Source organism: Anser cygnoides, chromosome 23 (assembly GCF_040182565.1).
Source record: "Anser cygnoides isolate HZ-2024a breed goose chromosome 23, Taihu_goose_T2T_genome, whole genome shotgun sequence".
Taxonomy (NCBI): domain Eukaryota; kingdom Metazoa; phylum Chordata; class Aves; order Anseriformes; family Anatidae; genus Anser; species Anser cygnoides.
In genome coordinates, this window is record NC_089895.1 from 3,237,234 (window position 1) to 3,252,563 (window position 15,330).

The window sequence follows — 15,330 nt, forward strand, 5'->3', positions numbered from 1 at the left end:
GTGGGGCGGCCACTTGGTCTCACGGCTGCACTTTGCTGCTGCAACATGGCATGGATGGAAATCCTCAGCCAGAAGTTCATGCTAGGCCTTGTGGTGCCACAGGAGGAGGGAGATGAATCCCGTTCTTGTGGGGTCGGCACGATCTTCATACACTGGCAGAAGCACGGTACGGATTGGAGGAGGAAAAGGGCTCCAGAAAACCTGGACAAAGCTCCATCTGAGCCAGCCCTCCTCAAGGCCTGTGTAGGAGCTGGACTGTTTGTTGGCTTGTCTGACGTGCAACAGTGACAGGGTGACGAGTGAGGGAGCCAAACGAGCGAATGCCAAAATCTTTTATTTACAACAGTCTCCAAAAATCAAGGAACACTGAAAATAGTGAGGGTAGGAGACGACTTACAAAAGTAACACGCGTACGTTACCGTTGGGAATTGTGCTACATCACTCTGAGAACCAACACTCTAAGGTCTGCACAAGACGCGGTGAAACGGCAGCGCCTCGGGGTGCTCAAACCTCTTCTCCCCAGCTCTCGACCCATCCTCCCTCCCGTTTGCTCTCTTCTGCTCCCACCTGCAAACCTTCCTTCTCCTGGCCATGGCCCTCCCATCCCCTCCAGCAGCCACCTGGAGGAGGAGCGGCGGGGATGAAGGGTCCCACACCACACGACCACCTCCTGGGGATGGAGACAGGCCGTGAGAGACTTCCAGCTCTGGGACCCTAGGTCTAAGCCAGGGCAGAGGAGTTGGCAGAGGCCTTTGAGACAGCATAACCTGTGAACTGTGGCTTGCACGCTACGCGGGGTGAGCAGTGATTTCAGAAGGAATAACCGAGAGACTGTGTTTGCCCTGCCTGGCTGCAAATCAATCAGCGCAGCTTCCCTGCTGGACAGCATGGGAGGATTTATATGTGTCTAGGGGGTTTATAACCTTCCAGGAGGGCAGGCCACTCTGGTAAGAAAATTCAGTGCAGGACAAGCAAAAAGAATTAGATGTTGTGACATAAAGCAACATGCCAGTTTGCTCCAGCGGAGACAAAGCCAGGGGTCTCAGGAGACCCCTGCACCCAGACTACCATATCCGTGCTCCCAGCAGCTCTGTGAGCATGCCCCATGTCCTTCTTGGGGATAATTCGAAGCTGACTTTGCTCTGGCACCATTTCAGGTCCAGCAGGGATGGAGAACACAGCCCAGCACAGCCACCAATTCCTTTCCAGGATCTGCAGCCTTTGCAATTGCCAGGGTTGGTGGCCAGCCCTGATGTCCCTCTTGCCTCTACAGACTCTGTAGGAGCCCAGCACCTCAAAAGCCACTGCAACAAAAGGAAACAAATGGAGCAAGGAGACCTGGGTCCATTTCTTCCTCTGACGCTGATCTTTGCAAAGCACATCAACTTCGTTCCTCCTCACTCCAAAGCTGATTTAGGCAAGGCTGCTGTGAACAGGGGCTCTATTGTCTCACCAGTGTCTGTGGGGAACCCTGAACTCACTCAGCAGCTCTCCTGAAGGCAAGGAGCAGCAGCAGCTCTGCACGTCTCAGTGCTTCAACAACGGGGAACAGTGCCCAGGGCTGCACAGGAGGGGGCTTCTGGTCAGGACAGGACCCGCTCCATTTTGTAGGAAACTACATTTACCAAACGGCTCCCATCCTGAAACATTAACATCAGCTTTTCAGAAGGTATCCTTCAAAACAGGATTTTACCAGGAAAAAGAAGAGTGGGCAGCTACGAAATATTTCACTGCAGCGTGCTGTAACTGAGCACTTGTATACATTTCTTTTAAAGTGCAGCAGTAAGATTGTTTTGGAATGGAAAAACAGTGCATTTGCCTCCAAGTAAGGCTGGGATCAAATATTTCCATGACACTGGGCTGCTGTGTTCAACTGTTTAAACATCAAAATTGGCAGCTTTGTATGAAGCACTTTAGCACCTTCACTTCCTCTGTCCAAGAAATTCTCCCTAAGAAAATCTCCGGACAGTTTTAGTCCAGCCTCCGTGAGCATCTTAGGCAAAAGCAGCTAGCACCGAAAAGGCCGAGCTTTGCTCAGCAAGACAGGGCCCAAGAGATGGTCTAGGCAACAGAAGAGTCATCAGAGAAAGAAGATAGGCAGAGATGTGGGAGGAATTAATTTAGGGCAAGCATCTGCTCCCAGAAAAGAGCCAGACAGGTGAGCCCTTGCTTTTTATTGCTGCAAGCATCTGCCTCAGAGCACTCATTCCCAGCAGGGCTGTCAGCCCCACCTTTGCATTTGCTCAGATAAACCTATCCATTTTCTTACCCCTATAATTTTATGAATATTTTCTAATGTCAAGGGGGACGCTGTCTACATGGAGATGAATGTACACATCTGCCACTGATTTATTGTCTCCGCAGATGGTTGGGGAGATCAGGGTGTTGCAAACATTTTGGGGAAGGACAGGCCCTGCCTCTATGTCTCTTTCACTCCGTAGCATGTGGAGAAAACACCAGCCGCCCTGACCACAGAGCTGTGCAGAGTGAAGTGGGGACAAGGGGAAATATTTACTTAGATCTTACAGACAAGTGTCATGACCATGAAGTTGTCAGCTTACCAATGTCCAGCGGGTCCTTGCACTGAAAAGCTTCATCTGGGATCATCTCCTGGCTCTTCTGGCATCTTACTACAATCTGGAGAAGTTTCTCCTCCTTTCTCTGCCTCCGTCTCCTCGCTGGATGGGCACAACCTCCTCAGTATGCTTTTGTGAGTCATCCGCTACAGCTCTGCACTTACCTCAGGCTCTCTCATTTTCCTTTCTGAACGAGAAAATCATTCAGAAAGCAAGGGCAAGGTGATGTTCCTGCTCCTGCTAGTGCCAGCCAGCCCTATGGCACTGACTGTGCCTGGGCTGGCCAGGGAGGAGGAGGGAAAACGGCAGCCTTTCCTCTCCCCTGCCTGCTCCAGAAAACGGGACGGCTTCTGCCAGGTGCTAACAACTTGGTTATTTTTATCTGAGATCAGACAGTGCCAGATCAGACCTGAAACACCAAAGGTTTTCCACTACTTTGAAATTAATCTTTGCTTTCCAAGAGTGGCTGAGCATGGTATGCCCAGCATCACTCTGGAGGTGAGCGACTTACATAGCTTCTTCATAGTGATCAAAACCACAGGACACCTGGGGCCTGAATGCGCTTTAAGTTTTACAGGATTCAAAGCAGATCTATGCCATGCCTTAAAGACCTTTCAAGGCTTCTCTGTGCTCACAGAAGGAGGGACTTTCTGCAAGGCAGCACTTAGCACCTTCCTCTCTTGCCTGCTGACCTGGAAATATCCATCGGCTTTAATCACCCAAAGGAGGTCGAGCTGCAGCCAGAGCATCCTAGGCAGCAGCACCAGGGCTCCCTTGCTCTCCCCCTGCAGCACCCACGTAGATCTCTGTATATCATCAGCACGCTGCCCTCCATGCTCGCTGCCACGTAGCGGTGCTCAGGGCACCACCAGTAATTAAATCTGGAGAACGGACATCAAGGAAAGCAGGACTTGCAGATCAGTGTTGTGCTGTGTTGCACACAGCAGCTATCAAAGAAGCACTGGTTTAGGAGAGTTAAAAATACTTCCCAGAACCATTTATTCATGGGCACAAGGTTCATCCTGTAGGAACTGGGCCAGACCAGAGGTAGGGGCCAAGAAACATTTAACACTGCAGAAAAAGGTAACTCAGCTGCGCTGTGGAGTGGTGAGGAAGAAACCAGATCTGATCTGCTTATGCTTTCACCACCTTCACTGCCTGCAGCAGGAGTGCTCTGGATTTTCCCTGGCATCAACAAGGCCCAAGGAGATTCCTGTCCTCACACTCCTCTCTCCATCTGATACCTTTGGGAACCTAGTTCAGGAACAAACATCTGATCCAGTTTCAGAGGGACGGCACGATGTGAAGGCATAAGAGACGGGCAGGGATCAAAGCAGGGACTCAGCGAGCCGCACAGAAGCAGCTGCTGGTCTGTCCCAGCAGCACAGCCCCAGAACATCGCTGGCGCTGGGGACCCGCTTCCTGGCATTTCCATTTTAAAAAGGGGGTCAATCCAGACAGAGAATGCAAAGCCACCAGGGACACGGTATCTGCAAACGAATGAGGACTCAGGCTGCTTTCTGGCCACCTCCCTCTGCTGGCATCCCTGTAAATAATGTTTAATGCATCTCCCAGTGGGCCTGACCCCTCCCCCTCTGCTGAGGACCAGATGCGCTGCATCTCAATGCACACACTTAGTTATTTCAATTTTAAGAATATGATGGAATCAGTGATGCTTAAAATGTACTTGTTAATGGCACTAGTTTGCAATTTCATTTTACTTTAATATAAACCATCTGCTGTGAGCAGGCAGCAGCCGCAGGCTGAAGCTCTGCTGCCTTCTTGTCTGCACGAGGGAGGGGGGGTCTCGGAGCTGTCACAGAGGATGCACCGCTGTGTGTCCGTGCATGCTGCCAGCTTCGGGCTCTGCCTGGCCGCAGGGCTTAGCTCGCCCCCAGGTTAAGGGCTGGCTGCCAGGTCCAAGAGCAAAAATCGTTGCAGGGAGCTGAAGGCCTTCTGTTCTCTCTCCACCATGAAGAGCAGAGGCAGCAACTGGTGAGGTCACACAGGGAACAGGAACTGGGACTGCCCAAGTTCTCTAGTTATAATCCCACAACAACCCCAGTAAGGGCTGGCTGGGAAATATGTCCCGTGCAATGAGGTCACTGCTGGCCACAGGACACAGCAAAGGGGTCCGGACACTGCTATCCCTCAGGCCTGTCCATCAGCTCACTGCTGTTGCAAGGCTCACGTAGTGATGCACTGGCCTGGCAGGGGGCAGGACATCACCTCAAGAGCCACTGTTTTAATGCTGACCCTGGCCAAGAAGAAGGTAAGGACAGAAGGGAAGGTTTCTGAAAGGGAGCAGAGGGCCTGACTTCTCCCCTTTATCTTTGTGGTTCCAGAAAGCTCTGTTCATTTAAAAAAAGAAAAACAGAAAGAAAGTTGAGAGAAGGATACCTCCTCCCCTCCTGCTGATGGGCTGAGGAATTCCCTGGGCAGCCCTCACTGTCCGTCATCCATCCATCACTACTGAAATAAATACAAGTTTAGAGCAAAACCTATTAGAAAATAAAGTGCATCTGGAGTTGAAAAACTTCTGGAAAAAAAGGGCTTTTTTTTTCCTCTTTTTTTTTCTTACAAAAAATATCCTTTAAAAAAAAGAAAGAGAAAAGAAAAGGGAGCAAGAGGACAGAGCGTGTGGCTCTTGGCGTAAGGTCTACAGGGCTGTCCCGTTAGGGAGGGGGATGTTAAACCCGCTCTTCAGCAGGGCAAGGCAGATGCATAGACCCAGCAGGCCGGCGAGGAGCACTCCTGCCACAGCCTTGAGGCAGGAAGTCCTGCTCCGGGTGAAGGTGCCGGGCCCCATGATGCTCAGCAGGGCTGTGCTCACAGTCAGCGTGTACAGGATGGAGACCCCTGTGTTGAGGGCCACGATCTTCCCAAACTTGGCGAAAGGGGCGATGATGCAGAAGAAGAGGGGGACGGTGGCGATCCCTGTGGTGACGGCGCTGGAGACGATCGCCACTCCCACGTGACGGACTGCTTCAATCGTCCTCCACTGGCGGCACGCTGTGGGGTCCTGGCAGAAGGGACAGCAGCGTTAAGGGATTGTGGGGACAAATCCATCAGAGGCAAAGGCTGCTGGATTTTGTGCCTCCATCAGTGCCTCCTTTCAGCCATATCAGGCTGACTGCTGGGCCCACATGACAGCCACTGTACCTGGGGAACAGAGATCCCCAAGCTTTTGGGGCATCCATCTTCCCCAAGAGGGAGATGTTAACCAGGCTGGAGGAGGCCTGGAGGTCCAGCACAGCAAGCCAAAGTGACTTGCTGAAGTTACAGGATGAGTGGGGGGCTGTTCTCGTGCACGACTGTCTTCAGTGGGGCATGAAAGGGTATTGCTTTGGACACAGGTGTGGCCAGTGGCCAGTGAGAGAGGGACAACCATGTGGGTTGGACCCTCGGCTGGGTTTACTGTACGACCATGTGGGTTGGACACCGAGCTGCTTACTGTCCCCAGGTACCCCAGCTCACATCAGTCTCCGACAGCTGGAAAAGCAGCAAGCAGCTCAGGCGTGCTGTGAGGTTGGCAAGACATCCCCCCTTGCCCATCATGCCTCGTGTCCCGCATCACAGCCGAGTGGTACAGAGGGCACAAGAGGACACATGGCTGTAGGAGGAAGAGAGCTCACCTCTGTGTGGTGCAGTGGCAGGTTTTCCCCTGCCAGCAGGTAGCCCTCCACCAAGTGCACGCAGTAATCAACAGAGGAGCCAACGAGGATGGAGAGAGAAATGGCTTCCACAGCCCCCATTTCCCAGCCAGACCAGTACATGATGGTCACCACCAAGCAGACCACCCCTGCGTGAAAAAGGTCGCGTTAGGCAAGTTTAAAGGACGCAGGGAGTGCTGCCCAGCCCTACTGCTATGGCTCAGTCAGGGATTTTGAGATCATAGCCCTGCAGGTCTCCATGCTAGCCAGTTGGAATCTTGTACATGTCCTGCCCACAAAGGCAAACACCTCTCTCACCTTCCAGTGGCCATGGGACCATTCACAAAGGCACTCAGACCTGCTCGGAACAGCAAAGCAACTAACTGAAATGTCAGGCAAAAAAGACAGACTGATGCCAATCCAAACTAATGCTTGCTAACAGAATCCAAGCACAAGCCAGTGCGCTTATGTGCACTACAGGCAAGAAGGCCCTTTGTTTTGTTCGCTGGAGTTTACACACAGCCCGAGCACATGTACAGATTTTTCTTAAAGGCAAGAGTGATGTTTGTTTGTGAGTCATGTGTGGGAGACTAAGTGGTTTTAAAATGATAGATTTGATTTTTTAAACTGGGAAGTTTAGCAACACACTTAGTCCATAATACCGTCAAATCACCAGCCAGGGAGAGGGAGCTATTTACAAATTTGCTTCAAATGCTAACAAAACCGCTAAAATATTCAGCTTTGAAAATCTCCCACTGCTTGGAAACAGCAGCCATGGTGCAGATCCTTGGGAAGGAGTGCAATTGTTATTCAGAACATGTGGGACTTAATCACATTATTATACATAACAGGCAGGGATGGCATTTGGGTAGCTAAACCCCTTATTTAAACAAATAGAAGGGATTGTGTAGATAAAACACACTGGGAATTAGACACACAAATCTGTTTTCCCAAGGAGGTTCCTGTGCATTTGTTGAGAGTTTCTCCCATTCACCTAGGTACATCAGGATTGAGTCCAGGAAAGCCAGAAGAGTTTACACAAAGTAGGAGCAATTCAGTTCAAATCACTGGAGGCTCAGCAGTGCCACATCCCAGCAATTTCAGAGGAAGGAAAAGCTTGGCACAATGGGATTGGTTTTTTTTACCTAAAATGCTGAGCAGCACCGGCAGCAGGAGGAGGATGTGAGTGGTGAACACTGCCACTGCAGCCACACAAATAACCAGCGAGAGGATGAGACCGTACAGGGCACTCTGCACTCCTGGAAAAGAAACGGCCAGATAATTTGAGTCTGGGATGGTGACAGCTGGAGTGAGGGGGGCACCATGTCTCTGCTGGTGACAAGGCAGGCAGGGACTCCTGCTGGCACAGATGGAAAGGGGAGGATGAGAGTGGGAAGTGGGTGATCCAGGTCCTATTCTTGCCTCCCCCATCTACAGGGGATATTCCCTCACCTCTATTTCCCTGGGCCATGCTTAGGATTTTGAAAGTATATGCTGCTTGGGATAGAAATGGGCTTTAGGACTTTGCACAGCAATGATAAGGGACTTAGCACAGCAATGATAAGGGATATAACTCTTGCCCATAATATGGAGCGAAGAGTGCTGTGAAGATACAGAGAGTCTAGGTTCCTCAGGGAGAGAACTATGGCAGTCACTTGCCTATAATCTCCATGAAGATCTGCTTCCAGTGCTCACAGGTCTGGAAACCATGTCGGAGAGCAGAGCCCTCTGGGAAAAGCTGGAGTTGCTGCTGCAGAAATGTCTCCCATTTCAGATAGTCAGCGTATGTCTGGAAGGAAGATTTCCCTTTGTAGGTTGTCTGTAAGAAGATTAACATGTTATTCTTGTGTCCTGCTCTCTGAGGCAGGGTATGCAAGGGTAGAGGTAGAACAAGCCAGCTGGAGAGCAGATGAGCAGATCTGCCACCAGCTCTTGCCCGAGCTCTCACGCTAAGAGCATAAGCAGCTACTTCTTAGCAACTCGTGAGTGGAGGCGTCTGTCTGCAGCCAGGCACAAACACTAGCAAGCACCAATTATGGCTGCAAATGAAAGTGGCCAGTGCGGAAAGAGCAGAGCTAAAACCCCCGAAGTCATGAGAAGAAACTGTCACAGGGACAGATGGCGATGACATGTGCTCACCGATTCAAACGCCATGGAGATCCACTGCACCTTCCCATCCTTCACTCCCACTGCCCCGTGAGAGAGCTGTCCAGGCAGCAGGTTCGGCTCAGGGATGTTCTTGCACTCAGGGTGCAACATCTGCAGAAAGGAGGAGATGCTATAACCTGGAGAGAAAGAAAGAGCAAGGGATGGAGGACAAGCAAGGGATGGAGGACAGGACAGGGAAAGGGAGCACATGGGAGCAAAGGTGAAGAAAACAAGTGAAAGCTCCAGCTCCCACTTGTCAGCAGCTGCTTGCCCCTGCAACTCTGACTTGCAAAAGCACTTGATCTCAGCACCAGAGCCCTAAGCTGCTTCTAGCTTGAGAGGGCACACTCGGTGCCATCAGCACCAAACGGGACATGCCCACGGCTGTCCCCAGTTGTCAGGAAGCAGTACAGCCAGGCAGAGCTGTGCTGCAGGCAGCTCAGGAGAGCTGACTGCTGAGAAAACCCTTCTCCTCCCTGCACCGTCTGCATTTATCACTGACTGGTGCATTCATTTCCTTTCCGTGCTTCATCAAACTGGAATCTGAAAGTTTAAGAGCCCTTGGCAGCTATGTTCCTCAGACTGGAGGGTGAGAAGCAGTCTGTGCCCAGGGACCCAGGATCTCCCCAAGGACCCCACGTACCAGAGGGCAGGCACTGAGCCCCTCCTGGCTTCACCAGCTCGGTGTTGCTGGCGATGGCTTTGCAGAGGCGACACAGGTTGCCAATCTCTTTGAAGAGGTCGAAGCTGTCATCATAGATAACGCTGCCCTTTCACAAGGAGACACAACAACAAGAGCACCACACATGAGGCATGTACACGGCAACTGGCACAAGGCAGAACCTGATCCTGGGCACACGGCCTGGGACCATCTTTTACAGACCACAGGTTTCTGCAGTGAAAAGAACATCAGACATCTTTGCCTCACCAGACAACCCAGGAAAAAATTACATAAAAAATAAAAAATAAATCAGGCAGTGTGACTGAAGCGCTGATGAGTGTGTGGCTACCAGGGCATGCCCCAAAACATCAGGGTCTGCCTAAGGAGAATTTTTGATTCCCTAGCAGTGCCCAGCACTTAACTCCAACTTTCTGCCCACCCCACTGCTTGTGTTTCATGCCGCCCACTCCAGAAGCAACAGGCAAAGGCTGATTCTGCACAGTGCCCTCAAATCAGAAGGCAAGAGGAACAGCAGAAAGCTGAAACGCATCTGCCAACTGACCAGAGCTGCATATAATTTTGCTGGGGAAAGGCTGGGAGTACGTCAAGGTACCAGATTTGGGAGATAAATTGTTCCTGAAAAAGTCACATTTAGGAATGTTTCTCTTGAGTAATTGATATGTATTTTTTCCATGTTACTATCTCATAATAAAATAAGCAATTACAGAAAAATATCTTGACTTTGTAGTGACATTTCCATACTGAGCTCAAGACGGGTTTGCTTCTAAAATCCCCAGGAAAGCCAGACTTAGACTAAAAATTAGAAGGTTAGATATTGTGCTCAGAAAGAGATTTTCTGAAAAGTCTGAAGTGATTTCACTAAAGGGCTTCTTCAACTCCATTATTCATGAATTTGTTAAACATAAATGTGGTTTTGGCTCATCACAAAGCTGCCACCTCTGCCACTCCATCTGTCTAGACTGTTGGACCATACTGCCTGGGCAGCAGAGATTAACTAGATAACATCCAGGGAGACCTTCCTTCACCCATCAGCCCCAGGCATGCCTGTCCAGCATGCCAGGATTTGTGTACCATGTCTCCAATGACGTGGTTGTCTGAACGTCCTGTGCGATTAATCCCTCGGATACCAAAGACCACAAACACCATGGCTCCTGTGTCCACCAGCGGCCGCACTGCTGGCTTCCCGCAGCCCGTGTTCATGCAAGGATTAAATCCAGAAGTCGCTGACAGCTTTGCTTTGGGTGCTGCTATCAAACACAGAAGAAAGAATGGTTACATCAGAAGAAGGCAAAAACCCAGCTGACTCTAGCCCAGTTAGCAACAAGACGTGGCTGAACAGGTACTCATCAGCCTTACCTTTCTCACTGGGAACATAAAGGATGCCTTTGGTGGGTCCGTCGGGGCTAGAGCTGAGAAGGCAGCCAGGAGGTGCCACACACACTCGGCCATGGTAGGGGGGCTTGTGCGACTGGGCGAAATACAGTTTCCTGTGCAACAAAGAGAGTTCATTATGGGAAGGCAGGTGTACTACAGATGTGTCCAAAGCACTACATGGAAAGAGACATTCTCGGGGACAGAGGGAAGGAAAAAGTGAGCAGCTCCAGGCTTGGATCCCTAGCCATTGTGCATTATATGCTGCCTGTTCAGCCCAAAACTTCAGGTGGGTAAGGGCAAGACAAAGACCAGCAAATTCTTTTTGGCACCCAAAGAAGCCCGCAGTGACAGTTCTGCATCTGGCAAGCCCCTGGCATATTGGTGATGTTATGGGCCTGCAAAATAACACGGCAAAGATGGGGCACATGTGCAAAAAGAACTAGGGCCAAGGATGCCACCAGCTGAGGTCAGGACTGGCACCGGACGCTACACATCCCGTATCAGCCATTCAGCTGTACTGCTTTTGCTGCCTGGCCTTGGGTGGGTTTGGGAGGGTTACCGCGTTCGCTGCTGCTCCTTGGCGGCCACATAGAAACTGAAGTCGAACTTCCAGCCTCTCTTGGTATCACAGGACAAGGTGGTCATCATCCACTTCCTGGGGCTCGTCTGCTTAAGCAGCCCTACTGTGGACACACAAGCTGTCAGCTTCCTGGTGAAGTTACCGAAAGGCACTCTATACACCTAAGCAATGGATTAATGAAAACAGACACTTAACTCCACAAGGTTGCAGCCTGTCACATGTTAGCATCACACACTCCCCTCCTCCCAGGGCACTGGCACAACCACACGGGATGAGCGCTGCAGGCACAAACCCAGCCAGCCCCCAGCCTGCCTCCTTCCCAGGGTGCTGGGCAGCGTGTGACAGAGCCCCTCGCCGCCCCCATTCTCTGTGGCCTAGGCTGGGTGGTGGCTGCTCTGTCCAGGGTGAGGGAGATACGAAAGGCAGTTCTGCTGGGGGTGCCTATGCCCAGCGTGGCCTGTGAACTGTGTCGCCTGCTCACCAGCTATCTGGGCATGGGCAGAAGGAGGCAGTGGGAATCCAGCTGGTTCAGCTGCAGTTCCACTAAAGTAAGACCAGCTGATGATGCCAGGCCTCATCTGATCCCCAGAGATGCCCACACTTCTCCTATTGCTGACAGTACTGTGGCAGTGCAAGGCATAATCTCTAACAATGCCAGGTATAACACCCTCTGCGTTAGCTACCTTACTGCAATGCCCTGGATATTTCACCCTGAGCTACCCAGGGCCCTGCGGAGAAACAGGAGGCTCTTGTGCTCACCTTCTGAGTGCTGCACTCTTGATATAGGGGTCCAACATCCCTGGACTGACTCACCTGAAATGAAGGCACCTCCCCATCTCCTGGTGACACCATCTGCCAGGGGGCAGGGACACTGGCGTTGAGAGAGAATCTGTAGATGGCTGGCCTTCCCTTGCTTCTGGACTTGGAGATATACACAGTCCCCTGCAGATCTGGAGCAAACAGAGAGAGGACTTGAGGGCTAGTGGTACTTCTCAACCAGCAAATCCTACAGACATGGGAAGGGGGGGTTCCTCTGGTCTGTTGTCTCCTCTGGGGCAGCAGGCGCAGCCTCTGCCTTCTAGCAGCACAGCACAGATTTCAAAGGATTTCATAAATATATCCTGAGCTGCAGTAATTCCTGATGGCTTATTGATTCATGTCAGCTCAGGACCTGGCCCAATAACTCTTTTATTCTCAAAATCCCCTGCAAAGCAGGCTAAATTTACTCTCCTCATGGCCTGCCAACAAGGCTGTGATACAGGAAAGGGATGCAAAGCTCTGAGCTCCTAGCCCTCAAACTAGTGCTCCTAGTGCTCAAACTAGGCAGACCAGAGGGATTTGTCACTAGGCTGTATTGCCACCTGGACTATAGGACCCTGTTCTGGAGAACAGTAGGCATTCATTGGAAGGGGGATGGTAATGATGACCCTGATATATAACATCCAGCACCAAACCAGGGCTCAGCAGGGCTGTGTCCAAAGAAGATTATTCCCCATCAGTTATTCTGAGGTCATATGATTTATGTTTTTTGTTTGTTTGTTTGTTTGTAAGATGGGGCCAAAAATCAGTCATCATGTCCCACTTACCTTGCTGCCCTGTATCACTTATGCTCCCTTTGCTTCCCCAAGGTGACCCTGAGCCTCTCTTCTTTTTTTCCAAGGAAGTTCGGATGTTGTTCTGCAAACTGTGGGGCTTTTCCTGAAACAAACCTGTCCAACAAGGTTACTCAGGGAGGAAAGAGTGAATGGCATGACAAAGAGACCTACCAGCCCTGCACATGCCACTCACTGAAGTAGGTGACATCAGGGACTCTGCCATCTAACACCAAACCCTGAGCACAGAGCCACAGACCCCAAGCTGGTCACTGGCACAGTCCCTTACGAGTAAAAATAGATCATGTTCCTAGACTATAAAGAAATTAGCTCTAGCAGAAACACTCAGGCAGCTCCTGGCTAAAGCAGCTGTTCAAAGTACTCTACTCCTACAGACAACTCCACCATCCTACTCCCAGTATGTGCCTTCCTTCAGCAGCATCCATCCAATACCCAATGAGGTATTTTTAGGAATGCAGTCCTCCATCTCATTTTCTAGCTCCCCCAGCTCAGGGTCTGGGCCAGGCTGCATCCCCTGTGTTCTGGGGGCCAGCACTCTCACCTGAGCAGGTAATGCAGGAGATGCCTTCAGCACTCAGGTTGTATTTCAGGTCTAGCAGCACCTGGATGTTTGTGTCTGGCCGGAACAAGACGGGAGCACGGCTTGCTGGACGGAGGCGGCTGGCAAAGAATATGGATAGGAGCAAAACAACGAGAAAGAGACCTGCAAGGAGAAGCCCAGGTAAGTGTATGGGACCCTGCGTGCATCTTGCTCTTAGGACATAGCAAGGGCATGGAGGAAAGATGCTATTTTTAAGAGGAGAAAGGAACAGCCCCTAAAGCACAGTGGCAGCTGGGCTTTCAGCCCCATGCCTGGATAACACCATCAGGAACTGTCATTTCAGACCTGAGTGAAAGGAGAGGGATGGAAAAATCTCCAAGTTCCTCATGCAGGCCCCTTAGGGACCGTCTGTTCTGGGGATACTCATCAACTGTGTTAGAAGCCCTCTATTAAGTCCCCCTTCTCAGTCTCTTGTCACTAATAATCAAGGCTTGGAGACGGATTGAGATGCTGTCAAACCCTCTAAAACCCATGCAGATGGAACATCCCCCCTCCTTGCTTACCCACAATCACCCATCTGCTCTTTACCGCAGACCACAGCACCCAGTGCTCCAGCAGCTCCTGCAGATGGGCTATCAAGTGACCTCGGCTGCTCTTCTCCACAGTGAGCTGCAGATTTTCTGGCATCACAGATACCAAGGGAACATCCCCCATTTCCAGGGAGACTAGAAAGAGAGAAATCAAAGGCAGTCTCAGTAGTCAGTGTTATAAGTGCCTCTCAGAGCTTCCTGCTCTCCTTCACAAAATCTCCTTCTGCGAGGTGCTGCACAACTCAGTCAAGCTAGGGTGATGTGATAAGACCCAGGCAGAGGCAGTGGCTTGCCCAGGATGCAATAGGAAGCATCTTTGGCAATTCACTGACACGTGACAGCTATACTTCTAAATCTATAGCTCAGCTGAAAGCCTATGTGTCAGGTTATTCTTCCTCTGCCAGATCCCAGTAACATTGTGGATATGGGCACAAGGACACTGCACGCTTCTTGGGCCAAGCAGAATTTGTCCCTTTGTCCCACTGAGTACCTCTTGAAGCTAACAACACTCAGCTCACCTCTTCCTGACTACAGCCTGGCTCCTCCATGATCCCTCCATGCTCAGGGATGCCTAGGGAACTGCCCTCTTCTCTGCAGGTGAGAAGTGTTCACTTGCTCTAGTGGAGTCAAAGAGTGCCTGGCACGCTGTACAGCTGACCCACAAACCATGCTTGATCACCAGCTGGAACAAGCTGCTTTGCTACTTCATGAGTTACCTGATGCCCAGGGGCCCCCAGAGAAAAGCATCCTGCTGTTTGCTCTGCTCAGAGGGGAAGGAGTGATTTCCATACATTACCATCGCATGTGTCCCCAGCATACTAAGAAGACAGCTCTTGCAGTGCAGAGCCAAAGGATAACTGTCTGTGTACCAAATGCTGCTCAGAGCCCACCCTGCAGGGGGAAGGTCTGGGCACTGCCATGGGATCGATGGGCCCTCAGCCAGGGATGTATCTGCCTCCAGTTCCACTCTGCTGCTAGGCCCAAAAGCTACTCTCTGCCCAGACCCATCCCCATTGTGGTTTTTAAAAGGAAGAGATCCTAGCAAGTTTTAAAAGCAAGTTTTTAAACAAGAGCATGAACCCTTAAGCACCCTTATCTTTAATCAGAGCTAGACGGAACATCTCCTGCAAACAGGTGGTAGGGCATTTCTGGGCTCTTTTTCTAGATTGCTTGCGCAGTCTCAGGCAACTCATTGCCCCCTCCTTACCACGAGGGAGGAAGTGCTGTGAGGAGGTCATGCTGGAGAATGACAACGTGCTCTCTCACCTGCTTCCCAAATGCAGCACTCTGAATGGCAGGGAAGAGGGGAGAACATCCTCTACTTGAAGGTGAGCCATCCTGGTGCTACAGATTCAATGTTTCATGGCTACGCCCATGTGTCAATTGGTGATTCCCAACACCAAGTACAATCCACTTTAGAGCCAAGAAGATTAGCAAAGCAGTTAGCAAGCACATATCTGCAGCCACTGAAGATCTCAAAGCATCCTGCAGCCACCAGTGAGCTCAGACTTCTACCTACAACTTTTGTGACAGCATCACCTCCTGCTTAAAAGCAGGTGAACTGAGCACGGAC

At 50.9% G+C, this 15,330-nt stretch overlaps 1 protein-coding gene across 7 annotated transcripts in view; it reads right to left on the minus strand.

Moving 5' to 3' along the window:
* Window positions 1-316: 316 nt before the first annotated feature.
* Window positions 317-15,330, minus strand: part of DISP3 (dispatched RND transporter family member 3) — a 114,260-nt gene continuing 99,246 nt past the window's right edge. For 5 of the 7 annotated variants that reach the window (XM_048067428.2, XM_048067430.2, XM_048067429.2 and 2 more), the window contains 13 exons: window positions 13,731-13,892; window positions 13,168-13,329; window positions 12,600-12,722; window positions 11,827-11,963; window positions 10,993-11,174; window positions 10,416-10,546; window positions 10,131-10,306; window positions 9,021-9,147; window positions 8,369-8,514; window positions 7,889-8,048; window positions 7,375-7,488; window positions 6,212-6,378; window positions 317-5,598 (listed from right to left, as the gene is read on the minus strand). In XM_048067428.2, coding sequence (XP_047923385.1) covers window positions 5,236-5,598; window positions 6,212-6,378; window positions 7,375-7,488; window positions 7,889-8,048; window positions 8,369-8,514; window positions 9,021-9,147; window positions 10,131-10,306; window positions 10,416-10,546; window positions 10,993-11,174; window positions 11,827-11,963; window positions 12,600-12,722; window positions 13,168-13,329; window positions 13,731-13,892 — 2,150 coding nt within the window. In that variant the 3' untranslated portion in view covers window positions 317-5,235. The remainder of the gene's footprint in view (window positions 5,599-6,211; window positions 6,379-7,374; window positions 7,489-7,888; window positions 8,049-8,368; window positions 8,515-9,020; window positions 9,148-10,130; window positions 10,307-10,415; window positions 10,547-10,992; window positions 11,175-11,826; window positions 11,964-12,599; window positions 12,723-13,167; window positions 13,330-13,730; window positions 13,893-15,330) is intronic. The other 2 variants (XR_007164675.2, XM_048067431.2) reach the window with 2 other exon arrangements.